This window comes from Mastigoproctus giganteus, chromosome 4 (assembly GCF_048544385.1).
Source record: "Mastigoproctus giganteus isolate SK-2022 chromosome 4, ASM4854438v1, whole genome shotgun sequence".
NCBI classification, from domain to species: Eukaryota; Metazoa; Arthropoda; class Arachnida; order Uropygi; family Thelyphonidae; genus Mastigoproctus; species Mastigoproctus giganteus.
In genome coordinates this window covers 172151673-172178830 of record NC_143578.1, presented here as the reverse complement: position 1 = coordinate 172178830, position 27158 = coordinate 172151673, and the positions used below count along the sequence as shown (strand labels likewise).

Genomic DNA, 27158 nt, shown 5'->3' with positions numbered 1-27158 from the left:
TAATGGGGGATTTTAATTTCCCAGATATTGACTGGAATTTGGGGGCTGGTCACTCACACACTAGCAAGGCATTTGTGGATTTATTGGATGATTGTTTTCTACATCAGCATGTTCGGGAGGCAACTGGAGGGAGTAATACTCTTGATTTGATTATCAGTAGTAATTCTTCATGCATTAAGAATCTGCAGGTAAATGAACCACTAGGTGGCAGTGATCACAGTGTGCTAAAGTGGGGTTTACTCAAAGAGGTAACTACCATTAGGGGTAAAGGGAAGGGTTACTGCTTTCATAAAGGCGAATACGATGAACTGAGACAGTATTTAAATTCTATACAGTGGGACCAACTGATGATGTTACCAACAGCAAATTCAAAATGGGAAGCATTCAAAGAACTTATCTTGAAAGCTACTAGGCTTTACATACCAACTAAGAAATATTGTTCAAGGTTTAGGCCTAAGTGGATGTCAGATGAACTATTGAGACATATGGCAGAGAAGAAAAATGCATGGGATACATACAAATTAACACGTGACACAGAAGCCTATGATAGATACAAGTTGATCTGTAACCAAGTTACAAAGGAGGTTAGGCAGGCGAAGGCAGATTACGAGAAAACTTTGGCAAGGGATGCAAAGAAAAACAGCAAAGAGTTCTTTACTTATGTAAACTCTAGAAGGAAGGGGATGAATCAGATTGGTCCACTTGATATCGATGGGTCAACTGTTGATGATCTTGCTCAGGTAGCTAACAAACTTAATGAATATTTTGCATCGACATTCACACATGAGGAGTTATTCAGCGAGGGGAATACACCTCTGGCAGTAAGTTAGAGAATCTTGTAATAACTGAGAGTGCCCACACCAATGCCAGAGGTGTATTCAACTCTAGCAGTAAGCTACAGAATCTTGAAATAACTGGGAGTAAAGTGGAGGAGAAACTGTTGAAGATTAAACACAAGAAAGGCACCCGGGGTGGATGGGATCTATCCAGTTATATTAAAGGAGGCAGCAAAGGAAGTAAGCAAACCCTTAGCCATAATTATGAGAGCTTCCTTGGACTCAGGGGAGGTACCCATAGACTGGAAATGTGCAAATGTGACCCTAATACACAAAGGAGGATCAAAGGGCGATACAACTAATTATAGACCTGTTAGTTTAACTTCTATTCCATGGAAATTAATGGATGCACTGGTTTAAGAATCACTGCAGAATCATCAAGACAAAACTTCGGTTATAGCTCAGACACAGCATGGTTTTGTTAAGGGGAAGGCTTGCCTGACCAGAACTGGATGCAGGGAATAACTTTGATATTATATACTTGGATCTGGGAAAGGCTTTTGATACCGTTGCACATGGAAGACTGCTGCACAAATTGGAGCAGTGTGGCATTGGAGGCAAATTGCTGCTATGGGTAAAGGGGTGGTTGAGGGGGAGAAGACAGAGAGAGTGGTAATCAATGGACACTGCTCATCGTGGACTAATGTTATTAGTGGAGTCCCTCAGGGTTCAGTATTGGGTCCATTATTGTTTTCTGTATATATAAATGATATTATCAAGCTTAATGTCCAAGTTTGCAGACGATACGAAGTTTGGCAGGGTTGTCAAGGACACTACTGACACTATGCTACTGCAACAGGATCTGGAAAGGTTGAGCAGATGGGCTGAGAGGTGGCAAACGAAGTTTAACATTGACAAATATAAAGTACTACATATGGGAAACAGCAACCGCAGAGCAACGTATCAACTCTGTGGTACTACACTGACAGTGGTAGAGAATGAATGGGACCGGGGTTTGGTTGTGCAAGCAGATATGATGTTTTCTGATCAGTGCAGACGGACTGCAAGAGTAGCTCATGGTGTATTGTCGATGATATATAGGAATTTTTCAAGCAGGGATAAAGAGGTGATTATTCCCTTTTATAAGGCAATGGGCAGACCACACCTAGAGTACTGTAATGGGCCAGATGGATTCCTGCTCTTTAAAACGCTATCAAAAACCAAATGATGCATTTAATTCTGAGAGAGGTATAAATTCTGGAACCTCACCAGGTTACCAAATAGCCCCTATGTTGTTACCAGCCATTAGGACCAGCCCCTTAGCAGTTTCCCGCCCACTCTGCCTTGTGGACCTGGTAGCTTTGACACTGACTTCTGATCAGTGTAGCAACTATATAATTCTTTCAATAAGTGTATATTTTTGTAGCACACAATAGACTATTTTTAGATGTGTATCGATTTATAGTACAAAGTAGCTGTTTGCTAGATTTGTAGGACTGTGTAGCACAAATTAGTTTACAGATAATGTAACCACAAATAAGGTTACCTTATTCCCGAACATTGAATTCATCAAGAGTCCCGAAGCCAATTAACTTAATATTTGGTACCGACTTATGATTTTCTTTCTTGGAGAACTGTCCTGCAGTCATGTCCACTAACGCTCCTGCGTTAGTGGACATGGCTGTTCGGCCTGTTGACTGATAATTAAAGAGCCCAGAGGACCATTCGTGAATTTTGTTGGGAGGCTCAGAATTTGTGGTTTCGGTAACTACTGATTTTTCTTTTAAAAATTTTATACTTTCATCCAATGAACTAATTTATAAACAGTGGAAAAGTGCTAAATACCGTAATAATTATTTTTATTGTCATTTTTCTGCGAAAATGTGCGTAGTCCTGAAAGTTTTGTTATACCTATGTAAATGCTAACTCCAGTGTTGTAATTATGTCCTATTTATCCATATAGTGTCAACGACTGAATAATTAACATGTTGATTTTGGCTGTTCATTAAGTTTTAGTTTGTTTATAATTAACGTTTCTTTTTTTCAAGAAGTTTGGATATGTGTTATACAAGTGACTGTTCATTAGAACAGCGAATTGTGGCCAGCAATTGGTTCAAGAACGATGGAAACCAACCTCCTCCCATTTCACTGATCTCATGGCAAAAACAAACCCAGAACCTCAGCAAGGGAGAGGACCTTTGACTTGTTTTAAGATTTCTCCCTTAATCCAGTCCGCAAAAGTTCTGCTGAATTACCACTGTCATCAATGTTGCACGCCCATTTAAAGACGACTTGAAGTGCGTTCCTATCGACCTCATTACGTCCAAGTGCTATGTGATACAGATTTGGAAAAAAGAAGAATCACATCTGAGGAAATGATAATAGTTTTTGGCATGTACAAAAAGGTGGCAAAGCCATCTTTAGCGATGAATATGCGATTTACCCAAGCTTTCGTTCTCGCAACGTCGTTTTCTGATCGAAGGTTAACTCTCATTTCGTGGAACAATTGTAACGCAAATCGCCACACGGTACGACGTGGGCTAGCATAAGTAGGAAGCATATTATTCAATTGAAGTTTATTATTTTTTTTTGAAGGCGCAAAAAAAAAAAAAAAAAAAAATTTCAACGATTATCGCAAAATATTCCAAACATGACTATTTCTTAAATCGTGGAATCTCGGAATATCGTGGTTCTATTCTTTGAGGGTTCATGAATATTTAAATCTGATGTTTCCTAATTGATGTGTTGGAAGAGCATCCGGAACCAATTAATCTGGCCTTCTAAGAAGTCAAGATCTTTTGAGTGTGACAAAGCATTTTGGAAATTTATAAAGGTGAAAAATTCTAAAAAACGTTATGATTCCAATGGACTAAAGGAAGCCATAGAGAATGTTTTTAAACTTGTAACGCCTATGCTGAAGAGCATATGACATAAAATCATTGTACAATACTCAGTGAATACAATGGTTTTCATGTAATTCTATTGGATAATGTGCTGTAACTAGAAACAGTGGTCCACCAATGCAAAATTTAATTTCGGCCTCCCCTGAAAATATTTCTTTGGGTAAAAAATAAAAAAATCCTTAAAAGTTGTCCTGGAGGCAGCATCTTAAGAAAGTTTTTAAATTCTGTACAGTGGGATCAACTGACGATGTTACCAACACTAAATTCTAAGTGGGAAGCATTCAAGGAATTAATCGTGGACTAAAAGTTTCATACCTTTTAAGAAATATTGTTCAAGGTTTAGGCCTAAATGGTTATCAATTGAACTAATGAGACTCTAACAGAGAAGAAAAATGCATGGGATGTATATAAATTATCAAGCGACTCAGAAGCCTATGTCAGATATGAGCTAGTCTGTAATGAGGTCACAAAGGAGGTTAGGCAGGGGAAGGCAGATTACGAGAAATTCTTGGTAAAAGATGCTAAGAAAAACAGCAAGGATTTCTTGACATCGATGGTTCGACTGTTGATGATCTTGCTCAGATAGCAAACAAACTGAATGCGTATTTTGCATCTACATTCACACATGAAGAATTATTATGGTTTGAAAATGGCAGAAGGGTACAAATTGTAGCAGGATATTTAATGATTTTGTAATAACTGAGAGCAAAGTGGAGGAGAAATTGTTGAAGCTAAACATAAGAAAAGCACCTGGGGCGGATGGGATCTATCCAGTTATATTAAAGGAGGCGGCCAGGCAACTATGCAAACCCTTAGCCATAATTATGAGAACATCCTTGGACTCAGGGGAGGTTCCCACAGACTGGAGATGTGCAAATGTATCCCCAATTCACAAAGGTGGATCGAAGGGTGACACGAGTAATTACAGACCAGTTAGTTTAACTTCTGTTCCGGGTAAAATAATGGACTCACTGGCTAAAGATGGATTGCAGGATCATCTAGACAAGACTGCAGCAATAATTCAGACACAGCATGGGTTTGTTAAGGGAAAGTCTTGTCTGACAAATTAAATAGGATATTATGATGTGGTTACAAAGGAACTGGATGCAAAAAATAAATTTGATATCATATATTTGGATTTCAGGAAAGCTTTTGACACTGTTGCGCATGGAAGACTATTGTACAAATTGGAACAGAATGGTATTAAGGGTAATTTGCTACAATGGATAAAAGGATGGTTAAGTGGGAGAAGACAGAGGGTGGTAATCAATGGGTGCTGCTCTTCGTGGACTAATGTTATCAGTGGAGTCCAACAGCGTTTTCTGTCCACTGTTGTTTTGTATATTTATCAATGATATTGATGAAGGTATATCATGCTTAATGTTGAAGTTTGCAGATGATACAAAGGTTGGCAGGGTTGTTAATGACAGTAATGGCAGTGTGCTGCTGGAACAGGATCTAGATAATTTGGGCAGATGGGCTAAGAACTGGACACTGAATTTTAACCTTGACAAATGCAAAGTACTGTATATGGGTAGAAGTAACCCCAAAGAAACGTACCAACTGTGTGGTACTACACTTAAGGTGGTAGAAAATGAAAAAGATATGGGAGTAATTGTGCAGTCAGATATGAAGTTTTCTGAGCAATGCAGACAGGCTGCCAGGGCAGGTCATGGGGTTTTGTCAATGATATATAGGAATTTTGCTAGCAGGTGATTGCCCCTCCGTATAAGGGAATGGTCAGGCCACGCCTTGAGTACTGCGTGCAGGTCTGGAAAGGATGTAGATTTGCTTGAGCGTGTACAGAAGGGCAACAAGATTGGTGAGGGGAATGAAGGGATACTCTTACGAAGGGAGGCTTACCAAGTCCTGCAAATTGCAGTGGCTGGAGACTAAGCACCTGTGCGGTGATCTGATTGAGGTGTATAAGGCTTTGAATGCGTTGAGTACGCTGAATTCTGATGGGATCCTTCCACTTGTTCAGATTACCAACCTAAGGGGGCATAAATTCAAATTAAGAAAGAATAGATGTAGAATAGATGATGTGCGGAAATTTGCCGTTAGCCATCGGGTGGTTAATTGCTGGAACAAACTTCCATCTGTCGTTGTGGAAGTTGATAGTTTGAATAAATTTAAGGAGGAACTGGACAGGCATTTGGAGGGAATGGTGTGATTTTTTTATTTTTTATTTTTGCCTGATGCTGCATAAGCTCATGCACTTGCTTTGTTGCATCACAAATGAAAATGTATCCCCAATTCACAAAGGCGGATCGAACGGTGACACGGGTAATTACCGACCAGTTAGTTTAACTTCTGTTCCGGGTAAAATATTGGAGTCACTGGTTAAAGATGCATTGCAAGATCATCTAGATAAGACTGCAGCAATGAATCAGACCCAACATGGTAGTAGTACCGCTACTACTACTACTACCTCTATTCACTGCAGTTTCGCTTGTGCTGTGTAGCTAGCTCACAATAAACATGCTTACTGTAAAAAAAAAATTATTGTTCCTAGACCTAGTCAATTCTATCATAAATATAACTAAAAAATTCACATTTTTACTCAATTAAATTTTTTTGTTTTGGACAGGAGGGCAGTGGGCCCCAGTGATCCGCATTGGCTACTTTGGCTGATTTGGATACATTATTAACTTTCCAATGTTGATCTTTTGATAAAGAGCACTATAATATTGATTCATTTTACCAGTTGTATTATATAATTTAAAATTGTCTTAATTTACTGTACATATACTTGTTTGAGTTTAGCTTTCTGCTGATTTTATTCGCATTGCTAAAGATTTTGGATCATTGATTGCAATGTTACAATGTATACGAAGACCCGTATGTCCAAAACTATCACGTGAATGCAGAAGTTAGTATTGTTCGCCATCTTGAGAGTTGCACTATGTCGGATTTTACAGTTGTGTCACCTACTCGTCAATCTAATTCTTCCAGTGGTTACGAACCAAGTTCTGCTTTTGCGGATGCTGTACAGAGAGCTCGGCAGGTATGGATGAATTCATTTATTATTATTTTTATTATCATTCTTTAATTTTTTTTTAGTATTAAAGGCAACCTTCACCTCATACTGTGAAGTTTGGGGCCGGTATCACTAACAAAGGAAATAACGTAATGGTGCGCGCTTTGCGGTGTTTCATTTTAAAAATGAAATTTCTTCCCATTGAAAGCGAAATTAGGTTATGGACTCTCGTATGCTTCTATTTATACCCAGTTGTGCGTGTTTGTGAAAACAAAGAAATTGTGCTGTTTTGTATTTTTAGTAATTCGTACGGAACGTCGCAGCGGGTTTCGACATTACTGTTGTAATTACACGTTTTAAACGGATGTTTTTTTTTTTTTTAAATTTAGTAAATAAATAAATTAGATAAGACTGAATGTATGTGGAAAATAAAATATTCCTTCAGGTGGTATTTATTTAATAATTATACAGCGTATCGGCATTTTCTGTAACTGAGATAATTATACACGTGTTGGAATAATTGATAGGTTGATTATAATTTAAATTTAGGTCGCCTCATGTTTGGTTTCGTCCCTTGTGCCCGAATTGGTACACTTCCTCTTAATGTTTTTAGACTTAATCACACTTTTATTGATAGTATTCACCTAGCCGAGGCGGTAATCTTTGATTACTTTTTGGAATTGGAAAACTTTCCAAATGTTGTGGTGAGAAACGGTGAACAGTACTTGACCTGACATATGGAACAGTATCAGTTAGATTGCTAACCCCTCTCAGATATATAAAGAGAACAATAATATAAATGGACAAAAAAGCAGCACATAACAATACTAAGGGCACAGGGTATAAGATATAAATAACCACTAATTCAAAATCAGTGACTTAAGTTATATTTCGGCAGATCAGTCAGGCTACGTATAACCACTGCCAAGGTAAGCTAATTTCTTTGGATGCTACATCTTTAGAAGAAACAGAAAAGCTTACAAATATTGCATTGATATTTGGTGAAGAACTGAGAGAAAGCATTCCTGCACTTGGCCCCCAGACAACAAAATTCTTCATTCAGTCCTCAGATAAGTCAGTCCATAATGCCAACTTCATTTTCTTTGCTTGTGATGCTTAATGTTATCATAAGTATTTGAATTGCATTCAACTGCAGCATTTTAATGTTTCTTGGATAATTTTCAGAAATAGTCCACATTCTGAAAACTCATGTGGTGTCTGAAATGTCAGCAGTACGAGGGACATAAGTTGCCTGTATTGTAAATTTTCTGAATTATTTTTATCTTCAACACTATCAATTTACATTGATAATGTTTTTTAGATCACTGGTTAATGTGGGAAACACATTAAGTGGTATACTTGAACTAGCACAGCCAACCAACCCTTCATAACTCATACCACCACATATCCCGGAGCAATATGGCCTTAGTTGCTAATGCTCCTAAAAAAAAAAACCAAATAACCGTCATAACTCATAAGGTGACTCCTTAACAGTGTTTCTCAACTTGTATACTGTGGAGCACCAGAACAAATATTTGTTTTTGTATGCATGTATGTGTAACACACACACACACACACACACACACACACACACACAATGTATTACATTTAGCATAGAAACAGTGAAATTTAACTAAATAAGACAATATTTGTAAATAAATTATATAAAAATTTATTCATAATTATAAATCGCAAGTGATGAGTACCCGCAGAGGACCAGTTGAGAAACACCATCTTAATGCCATGGCATGCTCTGTTTTTCATTGCATGAAGAAGCAACCTCAGTGACTGAGAATAATACTCACTTTGACTCATTTCCTTCTATGGTGTGATCATGTTTTAGTTGTTTCGATTTACGTGTTCAGCAGACCATTATCTTATTTTTTACATTGTTCTGCACAGACTGGTTTATAGCATAGAACAGTGGTTTGTGATAATCACATTTGCAAATTTTCTTCCATTATATGAGAATGTAGTGAGCATAGGGTTACCAGATCTAGAATTCAAAAGCTAGTGCAAAATAGGAAAAAAACTAAGACATTTTTAGTTTCAAAAACAAGGAAGAAATGAGCAAATTTTAAAAATTATATTTATTACTTACAAATGACAATACATATTAATCGTTATAGCCGTTTTCAGTAAGAAGTAATTATAAAATGTTTTATAATCTGTTTTCAAATTATAAGTAACCAACAAAAAATACTATCACAGTTTTTATTTCTGATGTTGCTCATTGATTGTTAATTAAGGAAAATTCATGCGCTACGTTCCCGTTGGTCAATAATAGAAAATGTATGTTGAACAGTTTTTAAAATCTCGGAACATACCTTGAAACTTTTGCATTGATTAAAATATTCAGCCCACTTTCATCAGTCTTTTCAATTAGCATCTTTCTTTTTCTCAGAAACAAATTGCGTAAAATTCATAAATTGGTCAAATAATCTACTATCATCGATTTTCAGTTAGACAAATAATGATGATACAGTCCACTCGTGTAATTTTGGGAAAGGTGCAATGCAGAGAATGTTAATGAAAATTCCTTTTATGATGAAATGATTTTTTTTTTAAATTACAAAAACACTGGGATGTAACTGTAAAATCCGCGAGGATGCCCTTAAAATTAGATATCCTCAGAAACGAGGATGTCTGGTAACCCTAAGTGAGCATGTGAAAAAGTTAGTGAACTATCTCTTCAGCTCACTTTGAAGATAGGTAAATAACAAATTTGGTTAGATGGCCTTGGTATGCCATAATGAATTTAAAATTATTATTGTATTAGGGTTTGGCTGCATGCCATTGTCTACTTGGGCATTGGGAATTAATTTTTTGATGTACTATTTATTTTACAACAAGGCCTTTCTTGGAATGCCTTCTTTTTTATGGCACAGTTTGCATATTTTCAAGTAAATTATAACTGATTTACAGTAACAATTTTGTATTTTTATTTGTATTTTGGTTTACCACCTTTACACAACTCTTGTTGATAAATACAAGAAAGGCACCTGGGGTGGATGGGATCTATCCAGTTATATTAAAGGAGGCAGCAAAGGAAGTAAGCAAACCCTTGGCCATAATTATGAGAGCTTCCTTGGACTCAGGGGAAGTACCCATGAACTGGAGATGTGCAAATGTGACCCCAATTCACAAAGGAGGATCAAAGGGCGACAAGTAATTATAGACCTGTTAGTTTAACTTCTGTTCCTGGAAAATTAATGGAGGCACTGGTTAAAGAAGCACTGCAGTATCATCTAGACAAAACTTCAGTTATGGCTCACACAGCATTGTTTTGTTAAGGGGAAGTCTTGCCTGACCAATTTGATTGGATACTATGATGTAGTGACAAAAGAACTGGATGCAGGCAATAACTTTGATATTATATACTTGGATCTTAGAAAGGCTTTTGATACTGTTGCACATGGCAGACTGCTGCACAAATTGGAGCAGTGTGGCATTGGAGGCAAATTGCTGCTATGGATAAAGGGGTGGTTGAGGGGGAGAAGACAGAGAGTGGTAATCAATGGACACTGCTCATCATGGACTAATGTTATTAGTGGAGTCCCTCAGGATTCAGTATTGGGTCCATTATTGTTTTCTGTATTTATAAATGATATTGATGATGGTATATCAAGCTTAATGTCCAAGTTTGCAGACGATACGAAGGTTGGCAGCGTTGTCAAGGACACTACTGACACTATGCTACTGCAACAGGATCTGGAAAGGTTGAGCAGATGGGCTGAGAGGTGGCAAATGAAGTTTAACATTGACAAATGTAAAGTACTACATATGGGAAACAGCAACCCCAGAGCAACGTATCAACTCTGTGGTACTACACTGACAGTGGTAGAGAATGAAAGGGACCTGGGGGTGGTTGTGCAGGCAGATATCAAGTTTTCTGAGCAGTGCAAACGGGCTGCAAGAATAGCTCATGGTGTATTGTCGATGATATATAGGAATTTTTTTAGCAGGGATAAGGAGGTGATTATTCCCTTGTATAAGGCAATGGTCAGGCCACACCTAGAGTACTGTATACAGGTCTGGAGGCCTCATTTCAAGAAGGATGTAGAGATGCTGGAACGAGTACAGAGAAGGGCAACAAGATTAGTGAATGGAACAAAGGGGTGCTCTTACGAAGAAAGGCTTAAGTTTTGCAAATTACAGTGTCTGGAGACTAGGCACCAGCGAGGTGATCTGATAGAGGTGTATAAAGCCTTGAATGGTTTGAGCATGCTCAATGCTGATGGGTTTCTTCCTCTTGCTCAGAATAATCACCTGAGAGGGCATAAATTCAAATTGAGAAAAGACAGATGTAGGATAGACGTGCGGAAATTTGCCTTTAGTCAGCGGGTGGTTGGTTGGTGGAATAGACTTGCATCCCTTGTCGTGGACGTTGATAGCCTAAATAAGTTTAAGGCTCAGCTGGACAGGTATTTCGAACGAACAGAGGGGTGAAGTGGAAGTGGTTTATTTTTTATTTATTTATTTTTTTTTTTTTTTTGGCTGATGCTGCATAAGCTTGCTTTCTTGCATCAAATGCCTCTACTAATGCTAATGTTGTTCTTCCTCCAAAACTAGCTGCAAGATGAGTTACATGTGTGACAGAAAACTTTTCATAATGCACAGTGAATATCTTTACATTCATGTAAGGATATTTGCTGCAGTGATAGTAAGAATATCAAATCTATTTTTGACCAGTGGTAATGCAGTGTTTTTTTTTTTTCTGCTTCACACTTTTGCCTTTCTTTACTTCTCAAATGTAGTTATTGTTTATTGTGGATTATATAAGAATTATTTGAATGTTAAGTTTACCTAAAGTAAATGAATTAAAAGTTCATTGCCATATCCCAACAATCCTGGGGTTCCTAATTTAATTTTTTTGCATCATTGCATGTACCTCCCAATGAAATATTCTTCACGTTTTGTAACATTTTGTAATCGTGGTGCATGATATGCAATATGTATTTTAAGATGGAATTTTATAAATTAAACAATAGCAATTGAAGCTTAATATGTATTTAGCATTTATGTTGTGTTTAAGCCAGGGGTCGGCAACCTTTTTTTTTGAGTGAAGAGCCATTTTTGATCTAATTGAAAAAAGAGAATCCGAAGAGCTGCACCTCAGCTCAAGCTGGGGGAGGTGTGGGTGAGTTTTTTAAGAAATGGAATAGAATGGAAGGTATTTTAAAAAATATATTTTTTGAAATATTATTTATTAATACTGAAAAAAACATAAACATCCAATTCGGTATGAATTAATGTGACTTTTGCTGCTGAACTTCTCAAGTGAGTCTCTCAACATCTGGCAAGTATTCTGTAATTTTCATCTTTAAACATGCTGAGAGACTTGTATTGTTCAGATGGTTTCTTGAATTATGTTTAATATAGTTCATGTTCAAAAATATTTGCCTACAGAAATTCGTCGAACTAAAAACTGAGGAGTCCAAAAGCAAATATTTTCAAATTTATATACGTATGCATTGAACACAATTTGGTCTTGCTTTTTCAACCCATCTATCAGTGTCCATTTGTGTAGAATTGCAAGGGCAGCCTTTTGCCTCTCCACATTCTCAATTTGTTTTAAGGCATTTTAATTTTAGTCTTGCACTCCACATGTCCTTGATTTTTAAGTCCTCTAACTCCATTTCAGATTGTGCTTCATGTGGGCTAAAAGTTAAGAGCCGCAGTTACATGTGCAAAGAGCTGCATGCGGCTTGCGAGCCGCAAGTTTCTGACCCCTGTAATAAGCAAATAGTGATAGTTTCAGGATTTATATATTCAGCAAACTGATAACTGTGAGCTTATAAGGAACATTCGTTCCTTATAAGCTCACAGCAACAAACATAACATTGCAATGTTTTGGCTACAATATATCCTATATGGATATGGCATATTGTATACCTTATGTATGGGGAAAAGAATGAATAATTGCTGGATAACGTTGGCCTAATTTTAATGAAATTTAGGATGGCTCAATAGATCTTTCTAAAAGAGGTAAAAAAAAATGCAGTTATGCCTGATGACTAAATGTGAAACTGTGACTTACCTTTGCCGAAGGCAGGGAGGAGTGGCCAAACAGTTATTGACAAAAATAAACCACATCCCACATGCCGCTTTCCTCTCCAATAGGGAAAGTAATGGAACAAGCTATAATAAAAAAAAAAAAAAAAACCACCAAATACCAGAAAACTGGCAATTTCAGAACAGTAGAATTCACAAAATGACCTGAAATAAAAGCAACACCCAACTTTTTGGCACCAGAAAACCTGTGATTTATATTAACATTAAAAAAAAAAGGAAATGAAAAGAAACTTGCCTACTTATCTTTCCCACTCTGAGGATAAACACCGATGTTGGCCTCGATATCTTCCAACTAACAAACCATCAAAATGATCTATAGAACACTAAAGAGAACAAATGGTCACATGGTAAAAATGTGAATAATAAACACATAACATACGTACAGTGATGAAAAACAATGACCTACCAATCAAGCTAAGCACCTTTGCCACCTCGACGACACAAACAGCAAGTCACATAGTTACCCGTTTATTATCAGACCATAGGCTTAACTGCATTTTAACCAAGCTGGTAAAGCTTTAAGAGCAGGTCATTATTTTTTGTCACCAAAGTGAAGAAAAATAACGACCCTTGCTCCCTTGAAGGCAAACTTTTACATTTGTCCTGCAACCATCCTTCCTCAATTTGAATTTATTGTCCCCTCATGTAGTGTGAGCTAGGGGAAGAATGTCATTAGCATTGAGCTTACTGAATCTGTTCAAGGCTGTAATCACCTCAATCAGTCCTTGCAGGTGCCTAGTCTCCAGACTATATTTGGCAGAACTGAAGCCTTGGTGATCTTGTTGCTCTTCTCTACATCTGTTCGAACAGATACTTTCTAAATACATATACGTTCTAAAATGAGGCATCCAGACCTATACATTAGTACTTAAGATGTGGCCTAACCATTGCTTTGTACAATGGAATAAACACCTCCTTTATATTATGTTATTAGTAAATGAAACAGCAACAAGGCTTTCTTATTTTGAAAATTATTATATTATATTATCTATTGTTTGGAATTGTTACAAGTATAGTTTAAATGGCTTGTGGAGCATGATACTAGCAAAAATCCCAAACAATAGACAGTGACAAGAATAGCATCCTGGCTACAATTGTATCCTTTCTGCTGCTAAATTATTTAATATTTCACAGTCTGTTCCTTTCAGCCCTTATTGCCGAAGGTCTGATTACTGCAGAAACAGAGGCACTTTCCTATTTGGATTTGGTTTTGGATTTCAATAAAAAATTTAAATGGAACATATTTTGTATTCTGTGATTAAACAGATCATAGTAGACAACATAATCTAGTTGACGGCATATTAAATTAAACAGAGCTTTCAGCATTTTTAGTATACTTATTTCTTCTGGATTTCAATGACAATTGACATAACATGTGATTAATATAATAAACAAATACAGTAGTAACAATTCAAGCTCCTTAAAAAGCAGTGATTGTGCACAAACCTAAAACATTTTTTCTGTTCATCTGCCATGTTGCTCATTCATTTCCAATCAATCCATTGCAACAAACAATATCTAATAATTTAGCTACAATATAAAGATAGCATATGTCAGTAGTTCCCAAACTACTGAGATCTACGGATCCCTTCAAAAATGAAAACATGTTTGCAGACCCCCCCCCCATATATATAATTACTACCGAAGAGTGTAATTGGTACTATATAGGTATTCAGTGTGTGTTAACACATTAGCATAAAAGTACTAGAAGAGCCATTGGGCCAAAAGAACCCAGAAAGACTAAGATAGCCTATGCAAGATGCTGTTTTTGCTTCATTATACCCTAGAAATAAACATAATTAGCAATAAAATATAAATAAAAATATAGATAAAATAATGATTGTGTAGCTAATTATTGATAATTGGATACATTGAATGACACTTTTTAGAGGGCTAACTCCATTCAATATATCCCATCAATACTTAGCAAGGCTGTCTGTTTCTGATTGTTATCTGCCTGTTTAACTAGGTCCAAATAATAAACATTAAGGCATTAAGGCAATCTATATTTAAATAATAAACATTAAGGCATTAAAATTAAGGCAATCTATATTTAAATTTAACAGCAACAGGCAAGATAACAGCTAGCCTGACAGATAGCTTTGAAACAAATAATGCTGAAAATAATACAGAAAATGAGTGCCAACCATAATTTTCATTTGAGTTATGGTGTTTATTTAAATTTATACCTATCTCCTTATGTCAGCATAAAAGAAAACTTATGCTGACATAAGGAGAAAGGAGGTAAGAACAAGTAAAGTGATCATACCTCGATTTCCCTCGAATTACTCTAATAGATCTTGAGGTATAAAAATTTAGAGTTTTGAAGTAAAAAGTGAAAAGCAAAGAAAATAGCTTCTAATAATGGTACTTAGGATATACCGGGAGTGTAACAACCCAACCCTTTTAGTAAGGAATCCTGGTATAACTGTAAGGTGTTAATGGAAGGTATGTGATGGACAAGACTGGATTATGATAAAGAAATATAGAATAATAAATTGATTGTTTTAAGGAAATATGGAAATAAATGAGATATTTAAATAAAAATTACCATTTGTATGAATTTTATAATAATTAAAATAATTCAACCTATTATGCTGTTACGCTCCCGGTATATTTCCCTTGAATTACTCTAATAGAGTAATTCAAGGGAAATTGCAGTGCTATTACTTTACTTGTCCTTACCTCCTTTCTCCTTATGTCAGCATAAGCTTTCTTTTATACATGTATAAATTTATGTATTATTTTTCAATTTCTGTATTATTTTTAGTATTATTTGTTTCAAAGCTATCTGTCGGGCTAGCTGTTATCTTGCCTGTTTGCTGTTAAATTTAAATATAGATTGACTTAATGTGTATTTTTTTGGACCTAGTTAAACAGTCAAATAACAATCAGAAACAGCTTTGCTAAGTATTGATGGGATATATTGAATGGGGTTAGCCCTTGAAAAAGTGTCCTTCAATATATCCAATTATCAATAATTATTCACACAATCATTATTTTATTTATATTTTTATTTTATTGCTGATTATGTTTATTTCTAGAGTATAATGAAGCAAAAAACAGCATAGGCAATCTTAGGTGCTTTTGGCCCAATGGCCCTGTCTGATACTTCTATGCTAAAGTTTTACACACATTGAATACCTATATGGTACCAACTACACTGTTACAGTAGTGATTAGATTACAGACTGTAATGTTTAATCTATGATTGATGGCATTAATCTGATCTGATATACCTTAGCATTGGCAAAGGCACATGATGTAAGAAAGCAAGCTTATTTCATCTTTTTTTTTTGGATGAAGCTTATAGCATCATCCAAAAAAAAAACAAAAAAAAAAAAAAAAACAAACCATCCCTCATTTCACCCATCCACTCGCTCCAAATGTTTGTCAAGTTCTGCCTTGAATCTATTTAAGCAATCAACTTCTACAACAGATGGAAGTTTGTTCTACCAATCAACCACCTGCTGGCTAAAGGCAAACTTCTGCACATCTCTCCTACAACCATCTTTCCTAAATTTGAATTTATGCCTTCTCAGGCGATTATTCTGAGCAAGAGGAAGAATCCCATCTGCATTGGATGGGATTCTTCCTCTGGGATTCAAGGCTTTATACACCTCAATTAGATCACCTCGCAGGTGCCTAGTCTCCAGACACGGTAATTTGCAAAACTTAAGCCTTTCTTTGTACGAGCAATCCTTCGTTCCATTCACTAATCTTGTTGCCAACAGCTCTACATCCTTTTTTAAGCTTTCGCTATTCTTTTCTACTCTACATCCTTCTTAAAATGAGGCCCTCAGACCTGTATACAGTACTCGAGGTGTGGCCTGACCATTGCCTTATACAAGAGGATAATCACCTCCTTATCCCTGCTAGAAAAATTCCTGTATATCATTGACAAGACACCATGAGCTACTCTTGCAGACCGTCTGCACTGCTTAGAAAATTTCATATCTGCCTGCACAATTACCCCCAGGTCCTTTCATTCTCTACCACTGTCAGTGTGTTACCACAGAGTTGATATTTTACTCTGGGATTACTGCTTCCCATATGTAGTACTTTTTTTTTTTTATGAAAACCCCAAATACGAAAGGTATCAAAACCTATAGTACTTAGTGCCGTGCATGGGTTGAAGGAGAAGTATGGGGGGAGGGGGGGTGCTGGAAACTTTACTCTAGGGACTAAACATGGGTTTCACCACTTCAAGCCTCCAATACTATATTTGTCAATGTTAAACTTCATTTGCCACCTCTCAGCTCATCTTTTCTAGATCCCGTTGCAGCAGTGTACTGTCATTAACACCCCTGCCAACCTTTGTATCATCTGCAAACTTGGACATTAAGCCTGATATACTATCATCAATATCATTTATAAATACAGAAAACAACAATGGACCCAACACTGAACCCTGAGGGACTCCGCTAATAATATTAGTCCACGAAGAGCTGTGTCCATTGATTACCACTCTGTTTTCTCCCACTCAACCATCCGTTTATCCAAAGCAGCAATTTGCCTCCAATGCCACACTGCTCCAATTTGTGCAGCAGTCTTCCGTGTGCAACAGTATCAAAGTCTTTTCTAAGATCCAAATATATGATAACAAAGTTATTCTTTGCATCCAGTTCCTTTGTGACTACATCATAGTATCCAATAAAATTAGTCAGACAAGACTTCCTCTTAACAAACCCATGCTCTGTCCCAGCTGTAACGGAAGTCTTGTCCAGATGATCCTGCAATGCTTCTTTAACCAGTGCCTCCATTAATTTCCCCTGGAACAGAAGTTAAACAAATCTGTAATTACCTGTCTTCCCCTTTGATCCTCCTTTGTGGATTGGGGTCACATTTGCACATCTCAAGTCCATGGGTACCTCCCCTGAGTCCAGGGAAGCTCTTATAATTATGGCTAAGAGTTTGCTTACTTCCTTTGCCACCTCCTTTAATATAACTGGATAGATTCCATCCACCCCAGGTGGCTTTCTTGTGTTTATCTTCAACAATTTCTCCTCCACTTTACTCTCAGTTATTACAAGATACTCTAGCTTTCCGCCAGAGTTGAATACACCTCTGGTATTCCCCTCGCTGAATAACTCCTAATGTGTGAACATTGATGCAAAATATTCATTTAGTTTGTTAGCTACCTGAGCAGGATCATCAACAGTTGAACCATCGATATCAAGTGGATCAATCTGATTCATCCCCTTCCTTCTAGAGTTTACCTAAGTAAAAAACTCTTTGCTGTTTTTCTTTGCATCCTTTGCCAAAGATTTCTCGTTATCTGCCTTCACCTGCCTAACCTCCTTTGTAACTTGGTTACAGACCAGCTTATATCTATCATAGGCTTCTGTGTCACATGTTAATTTATATGTATCCCATTCATTTTCTTCTGTGTCACATGTCTAATTAGTTCCTCTGACATCCGTTTCTTGGTTCTCTCTCTCTCTCTCTCTCTCTCTCTCTCTCTCTCTCTCTCTCTCTCTCTCTCTTTGAGTGTGTGTGTGAGAACACTGGGTTTTCTGAAAGGAAAATTCAAAGTTTTATATTTAAAACAACTCAACTTTATTCTTATTTTTACATAAATGTATAATAATAACTTTATTTATCATCAGTTTGCTATTCATAGAACGGATAATTTGACCAGTTCTAGAGGGTTGTTTTGCAGACCCCCCTGAAACTGGTCTATGGACCCCAGTTTGGGAATTGCTGGCCTATGTGATAAAAATAAAGAAATAATTGTTGTATTTTTTCCAATTGCTATGATACTACTGCTGAGATACCAGTAGAATTTTTAGAAAATTTTCACTACACATTACACTGGAATGGCACTTTTTGAAAGCTGTTCTCTTGCATAATATGGAACGTAAAGCCATCTATTGCCCACTCTGTACATGTAAAGGACACATAACATTGAAGACACTTTTGGAAGTAATTCAGTACAGCACTCATCACTGGAATATCTCCAGTGACCTTGGTTCATGAAAAAAATTTTTATGAACAGCCATCCTCCATTTTATGGACAGCTGTCCTAACAAGTACAGACCTGTACTTGTTAGGGTGAAAAATTCTTGAGGTGGTTTGTGCTTGCTAACAAGAGACTGCTTATAAAAAAGGGTGCAAGAATATTTGCTGAGCCATCAAGGCAGAGTCAGGTGAGGTAGAAAACTGCTTGGAGGAAACATGGACTGATAGCTTACACTACTGTGCACGGTTTTCGATGTTTGTAAACTAATAGCTGTTTTTAACCAAAGTTTTTTTTTTATGCTGATTCCAGAAATGTTATTGGTTTTTCCTCTCCCATATCATTGTTTTCACAAATTGTATTATTGAATGTGTTAAGTTAGGATTAAATGCTGGGAATTTGGACAAAATCTTAACATGTTGACAATACTGCCTCCGTCATTTGTTTCTTGACCTTGAGAGCTCATGTTTATCAGTGTGAGCTCAAGTTTATTTTTGAGGATATTGTGTCAAACTTTTTCTGAAAAGTGAGTAAATGTCTCCATGCAAGTGTTTGAACAATCCAGACTTATTTTGTGGAAGTTATGTAGTCTTCAAGCAAAGACAAGATTTTACAGAATTTGTAAATTAATGCATATTGTGCTTATTAGATAAACAGTGGGCACCACATAAAGTTTACTGAACCTGTGTTGAAGCAATGGATTGTGGAAAAATGGTAAAAAGAAGGCTATACCATTTGCAATTATGATTTGGCAGGAGCCTACAAACCACTGTGATGACTGTTACTTTTGCTTAGTTAATGTAGAGGATATAATGCAATGAGTAAGAAGGGCATTGTGTATCCTAATATTCCACATGCCATTAGACCAGTCCTACATGAAGATAATCTGCCGATTCTGTGCCCTCTACTTATATTGGAAAATGTAGCAGTAGAGAGCTGAAAATGTGCTTGAAGATGAAACTGAAGTCTGCATGCCTGGAAACACTCCAGCCTTCAGCTATTTTCACGGTATGAACTCAGTGATCTGGTAAGTTTTTTAAATTTACCAAAGTAATCTGCAGAACTCCTCTGTTCTAGACTTTAGTCAAAAAATCTTGCACATTGGACCATTTTTCTCATGGTATAGACACATGGAGCAAGAACTATTCCTTTCTTTTGTGAGGAAGATTCTATGGTTTCTTGCAGTAATATGACTTAAACTATTTAGGAATTAGTGGAGACTTGATTGACTCATCAAAGAGGAGTCTCAAAGCTGGTTGCTTTACAATGGAAATAAATGGGTCAATCCCAGTAAGCTCACTCTATACATTTGAAAGAAACATATGAGAATTTAAAGAAGTTGTTGGCAAATATTAAGTATAAAGAACATGGTTGGTTGGTCTGTGCTGACTTTAAAGTGATAGGCACTTTACTTGGACAGCAATCTGGCTATACAAAAATGTCTTGCTTTTTGTGTGAGTAGAACAGTCAAGCAGGTAGTAAGTACTGGGATGTCAAGGTCTGGCCAACAGAGGGGCCTAGTTCATAAAAAAAAATGAATGTTCTTGTTTCTCCTGCATAACCACCAGGTCAGTGGAGTTTACAATAAATCAATCAATACAAATGTTAATTTAGCAGTCACAGGCTTGAATCCCGGTCCACTCAAAGAGTGCGTGCTACTGCACTCGCACTCCTGACCACTCAGCTACGTCAGACCTGGTGGACTCCAAAACTGGCCTCTTTCCACCCTTGCACATCACATTGGGTGTTAGGAGATACTGTCTTTCTTCGATTCTAAGACACACTTTTTTTCATCTGTAAACGTTTCTAAAAACAGGATGTCTTAGAATCAATGGCGTCTTACAATTGCAGTTTTTTTTTCCGGATTTTCCCACGCTTTGCACAGCACCATGTTTTGTTTTTACATAGAGACCCTGCCTCCAAGTTTGACCGTTATTGCATTCTCCAATTCCATTGGAGAATAAAGTGGCGTGGGTGATTTCATGTGCTTTCGAAATGTGAATCCACCATTATTTCATTATAGTGGCACTCACTCAGCGAAAACTAGGAAGTTTTGTTTGTATCTTCGAAAGTACGTAAGAAGTGGAGTTACTGTATTTTGTTAATTTTGATCCCTTATTGCACATTAAAATGTCAAAAAGATTGCACTACGAAGCCGCATTGAAACAAAAAGTTTTTGTGAATGCAAAAGAACATGGAAATAGAGCTGTGGGTTGACATTTTGACATTAGTGAAGTAAATGTTCGTTGTTGGAGAAATGATCGCAATTCCATATTTTCGTGCAAAGCAACAACCAAGTGCTTTACAGGGCCTAAGAAAGGAAGATTTCCACAAGTCGATGAAGCTGTGATGTTTTGTAGCGGAGACACGTGCAAAAGGATTACCCATCACTCGACAAGCAATGCAATTGAAAGCCAGAGAAATTGCCAAGTCCCACGGAATAGAGAAAATAATTTTTAAAGGCAGTTGTGGCTGGTGCGGCAGATTTGTGCGTCGTAGTGGATTATCGTTAAGGCGCCAAACATTTATTTTTCAAAAAATTCCTGCAGACTTTCAACAGAAGCTGATTAACTTTCAGCAACAGGTGATGAAATTAAGGAAAAAAATAAACTGAGTTTAGTCAAATTGGAAATGTTGATGAAACCCGGTCTTCTTGGATATGCCTTGAAATTACACCATCAACACTAAAGGTGCTAAAGAAATCAAGATTATTAGCAATGGCTACGAAAAGTAGAGTATCACTGCTGATGGTCGAAAGTTGCCACCATATTTAATTTTAAATCGAAAAACCATACTGAAGAATGAAAATTTCCCCAAAGATGTTATTGTGCGTGCACAAAAAAATGGATGGATGTCGGCAGAGCTTATGGAAGACTGGCTAAATGTTGTGTGGAATAGATGTCCTGGAAGTCTTCGAAACCCACATAGCATGTTAGTACTTGATGCATTTCATGGACATTTGTCCGAACGGGTCAAAAATAAAATAGTGCAAAAACATGGTGACTTGGTTGTGATTCCTGGTGGCATGACTAGCCAACTGCAGCCACTCGACGTTTCAGTCAACAAACCATTTAAGGATTTTTTGAGAAATCAATATGAATCCTGGCTGTTGACTGACAACCTTCCGGAAAAATTAAGAAAGCTCCGCCATCAAAATTGGCCGAATGGGTATCAACAGCTTGGAAGCTGACCCCAGAAATAATAGTCAAGCATTCATAAAAAATGTTGCACCACCAATGCGCTCAATGGCTCAGAAGATATATTATGGGATAATGAAGATAATGACAGCTCAGAAGAATCTGATCCTAAATGTAAAGTAGTCTCTGATTCACATGCAGATATTGATGGCTCAGAAGATTCAGAAGGAAGTGATGAATAACATATCTACTGATAAATAAAGGTAAACTGCAGCCATTATCAACCCACTTCAGGATGGAAGCCTCCTCAACAATTCATGGTGAGGGAAATGGACCATAATCTGCCACCTTGATCCAGTGCGGGTTGGCAGATCGACCGTATTTAGCAGTCAGGGGCTTGAACCCTGATCTACTCAGAGCGTGCTACTGCACTCCCGCTCATTTTATAATGACCACTTGGCTATGGAGGCCGTGACTGATAAATACCGGTACTATTGTTGTTAGTAAATTGAATTCTATTATAATAAAATATTTGTTAGATTTATTTTAGTGTTTTATTTATTTATTTTTTTCTTAGAATCAAAGCTTTTTTACTGAAATTAAGGTGCGTCTTAAAAGGAGTCTTAGAATCGAAGAAATATGGTAGTTTGTGAAAGCTTTACTTCAGGAAGATACTTGCTTTGACTACCTTGGTACTAAATTCCCATCAGTCACTCATGAGAATCTAAAACAAGGTATTTTTGTTTGACTTCAAATTTGCAAACTGATGAGAGACTCAGATTTTGTGGGAACTGAGTAAAAGAGGAAAACCGGGATGGATTAGCTTCAGATCTATTATTGGGAACTTCTTAGGGAACAAGGATCCAGACTACAAGAATATAGTTGAAAATTTGTTGGCAAAGTTCAAGAAGCTGGACTGCAACAGGAATGGCAAGGCACATTTTTTACACTCCCATGTAGACTACTTCCCAGAAAATTTAGGTGTTAGTGGTGAACAAGGCGAGAGTTTCACCAGGACATTAAAGACAGAGATGAGGTACCAGGGTAGGTGGAATGTCAACATGATGGCTGACTGCTGAAGGAGGTACTGTAAAGTAGAAGGATCTGCAAGAAAATTTGAACCATTGTAGATCAGTTTTAAAAATGAGAATTGAGTGTTTAGTGGACTTAAATTTGTGAAAATCAAATTTTCTTTTGCGATTTTTGAAGAAACCTGATGTGGTGGAAAAAACAAGTCATATTTGAAATCAGCATTAGAAAATGATTCAGAAAGAGCCTTTTCTGAAAAAACAGTGAATTTTTTCAAAATGCAGAGCAGTGTATGATTATTTTTATTTTCCTGTTTCAGATTGCAGCAAAGATTCATACATCAGGAAGTGAGAGTAGTGGAGCAGGAAGTGGGGGAGTAAAACGGCCTCTCGAAGACGGTATGGACAATTTAACAGGTCAGATTATATTATACATTTTTTCTGGTAAAGTAAGACCTTTTTTTTTTATTAATGAATTTTTTCTTCCCTTGTAAAAATGACTTAAATATTCCTTATGTTATGTTTTTGAAAAATTTCATTATTTTATATTAAAAGTTATATCTATGCTAGATGTGTGAAATAAATTGATGATATAGAAATAAAGAAATAGATGTGTGAAATAAATACATTTGCATTTGAAAATTTCATTTTCTTGAAGATTGGCAGAATGTCGACCTTAAATTGTTCAGAATTCTTAGAGATTTTGGGTGATACTTATTACAGTTTCATTCAGCACATGTTCTGACCAGTTATGTTACAGTAAATTTTAAAAGTGCTAAACTGCAAAGTGGCACAGTATGAAGGTCGATTTTGCATTGAAATTGAAGATTTGTTTTAATAACTTGTTTTTATACAACTTGAAATTAGTTACTTTTATGTAAGAGTAAGTCTCCCCAGGACCTATTGAATGGTGACTGCCCGGCTAAAATTTAAGCGATTGTTGTAGCACCATATGGTACTGCTCACTTTTTTTTGTCCTCTCCTTTTTCCATTATATATATATGAGGTCAGCATTTTTACTGTTTTGCCATAAATTTTACGGCTGGATGCCCTTCTTGATGCCAACCCTCACCCTTTAATATCCAATCAGGTTGGTCAGACAAGATCACCCTTTAATAAATCCATGGCAGGAATGCACTTATAAGTGCATTCCTGTCTAGATGATCCTGCATTACTTCTTTAACTGGAGACTATTACTTTCTGCCCTTGTGAGTAGCATAGTTGGTAGAATCACTGCCCTCCCTGCACCGGGTGGAAAAGACCTGGGTTTGAGTCCCATCAATGACGTGAGGAATTTTTACAGTCCTTTTTTCACAACATGCCTGAGTTAGTTGATCTCAGACAAGGGTAGCATGCTTTTTTTCATCTCAGAAACTCTGGTTTTTTATCCAGCAAACAAAATCGACCGCAGAACATATGTAATTTACAGACAATATACATGGAGTAATATGGCCTTAGTTGCTGATGCACATAAAACTATTACTACAACAACTATTTTCCCTGATTTAGCCTCACTTTATCACTCAATTGTAATCTTATGTTTAATGAAGTGCAACCTATCAAGTGTAACTGAATGGCCTGATTTGAGACTTAAATCTTTCTGAGAAGCAGGGTGAACTCTTTACTTCCAGATTACAGGGAAGGAACTTGCTTGTACAACATCCAACCATATCTGATATTGCAGGAACCAATAGGGTTTGTTTTAGTTCTGTTTCTATGACAGGAGGTGTCACTTTCAGTACTTGATATTTGGAGGTTTAATAAATGATGTGGCCCACCTAAACTTAAAAAAAAAAAATTGCATATTCATCATTTTAAAAATTCCTGTTTTTTTTTTTTTTTTTTTTTTGTATTCAAAGTGTGTATATATATATATATATATATACTGTATATATATATTAATTTATTTTATTTATTCACTTTATTATAATTTAACTTATGTTAATATTTAATGATTTTGTGTGTGTGTGTGTGTGTGTGGGGTTACCAAAAAAATTACATATCTATTAATTGTACATCATAAGAAATAAACATTTCATAGCACATTTTTTAAACACACATCATTAACACTTTCAGGAGTGAGTTTTTTTTTAAATTTTTTTCCATGAAATTTTGAAAATTTGTAAAAATGAAATATTTTTATATAAGTGCCTTTAAATTTTAAATAGTAATTTTTTTATTTTGACTTGGTTGTCCAATATTAGAGTGAAATTATTTGAAAAATAAAATCAAGAGCTAAAAAAATTTCAAAAATTTTAATCATGAAGTTTGTCATTACTTCATTTTTTATGTAATATTATCTTTTACATCTGTTTGTGTTATTTTATTCAATTATGGATCTGAATTCTGGAGGATTTCAGTTTTTTTTTTTTTTTTTTATTCCAGTGCTGTACACTGAGTGTACAGCACTTAGAAATGCAGATGAGAGATAGTTATATTTATTGGATAAGTTTTTAACATATTTTGAAAATAATTTGAACAATAATTGGTACGCACATAAAAATGTATGTCTAAAGAGTAAAAAAAAAAGTATTAATTTGATTAGTTATTTCAACAAAATTTTGTGAACCTGGATTTTTTTGTCACCCACTGGTGTGTTGTGACATAGGTCAGGAAAAAAAACTGCTCTAGGGTCACAAACATAACCTTGAAGACCAGTGGCTTTTTTAAAGTGACTTCTTAAACTTGTTGCATAATAAAAATGCCTATCCATTTGTGTCGTTTATGTTTGGCTATCTTTTTACAGGAAACCTATGAAAATATAGAATTCTATATTAGAAACCTAGAAAATACAGAATTCCAGTTATACCTTCAAAAAAACGGGTATGACTGGAAAATTTGTTGTAAATCTGAAATTGGTTTGGTTTCACTTTTACTCATTTTGCAACTGAGTTTCACTAATATATTTTTTTTTTTTTCCCTTGTGTGAATTGGGCAGCAGAACAAGGGGTTCTCATGACAAGAATTGGCCATCTTGAAACAATGTAATACTCCTGGAGAGAACATTTGCCATCCTTGACTAGTTGGTAGGGAAAAGATTTTATTGCTCCTCCTTCATATCAGATTAGACTTAATGGAAAAACCTTTGTGAAAGCACTGGACAAAGGAGGTCAAGTTTGTAATATTTCAAATAAAAAATTTCATGGATTTGTGTGAAGATAAGAGGGAATATTCATTGATTCGCAAATTAATGTTAATAAAATAAGATTACTCTGAAATCCTTTTTGTAAAAGCAGCATGGAATTTCCTACTTTGAAAGTGTGGAAGGCACTCCACACTTTCGAAGTAGGAAATCAAAGATCAGCAAACCGTGAAGAGTCTGAGTAACTCCTCAAGGTATACAAAGAACTGTGTTAAATATGAGCTTAAATTCATTTTCTACATTTAGACCTTAATCTTTACCCCCCCCCCCCCAAATGCACACAAACTTGGGCAGTATCAGCAATGAAAATGGGAAAGATTTTTCCAGGATGTTTCTTTCATAGAAGTATAATGTGAAGCCTTGAATGGAATGTGCTGGTCAATTATCGCTGGACACTTTATGAAAAGAGTCAGGGATGCAACATACAAGTGAAAATTAAGAGCACAAAATATTTTAAGGTCATAAATTCTTGATGCTACTATAGTGTGCAGCCTACTGCATGCTATTTATGGTCTACTGGCACTATAGCATCCAGTTATCGTATGCCATAGTGGATACTAAAAATATATGAAAAATATGAATGTGATAAAAACACAAAAATTATGTGCTAAATGAGTTTTAATAAAGACAACATTAAATAGCATCCTTTATGAATGATACACAAACAGGTTAAATGGTACATTTAAATTAATGACATTTTTTAACGATATATTCTTCAAATATCATTTAAAAGTGCACATTTAAATCATCTGCATCTTTTCTTAGCATTTTCCAGCAAAAGTGATCAAGGTGAGATTGAAAAGGTTTACTGTTAATGCCTTTATTTTCTTTAGAACGTGTTTTGGAATCTGTGACTGTTCAATTGCTTGCGTGTTTGATCCTGTCACTGGATTCACATAATTTTCTTAATGGCTCGCCAAAAGTGGCAATAACCCATGGCATTTAGACTGCTATACGCAGGCTATTCATCGGAGTGAATCACTGAACCAGGTTCACACTCCCATTCAATGATGGGGATCAAAGTGCTTCTGTCGTGCCATTGCACATAAAAATACCGACAATCAGAGCCTTGCTCGAGACCAAAAATTCTAGGCCAATCAATTATATATGTTCTTGTTTATACTCTGGCACAACTACCAGGTCAGTGGAGTTTACAATA

The 27158-nt window shown here is 36.2% G+C and overlaps 1 protein-coding gene across 3 annotated transcripts in view; it reads left to right on the top strand.

Annotated features, from left to right (window-relative positions):
• Positions 1-6557: 6557 nt before the first annotated feature.
• Positions 6558-27158, top strand: part of LOC150087202 (far upstream element-binding protein 1-like) — a 241664-nt gene continuing 221063 nt past the window's right edge. For all 3 annotated transcript variants that reach the window (XM_090373028.1, XM_090373027.1, XM_090373026.1), the window contains exons 1-2: positions 6558-6686; positions 23178-23274. In XM_090373028.1, the coding sequence (XP_090229154.1) occupies positions 6585-6686; positions 23178-23274 (199 nt within the window). In that variant the 5' untranslated portion in view covers positions 6558-6584. The remainder of the gene's footprint in view (positions 6687-23177; positions 23275-27158) is intronic.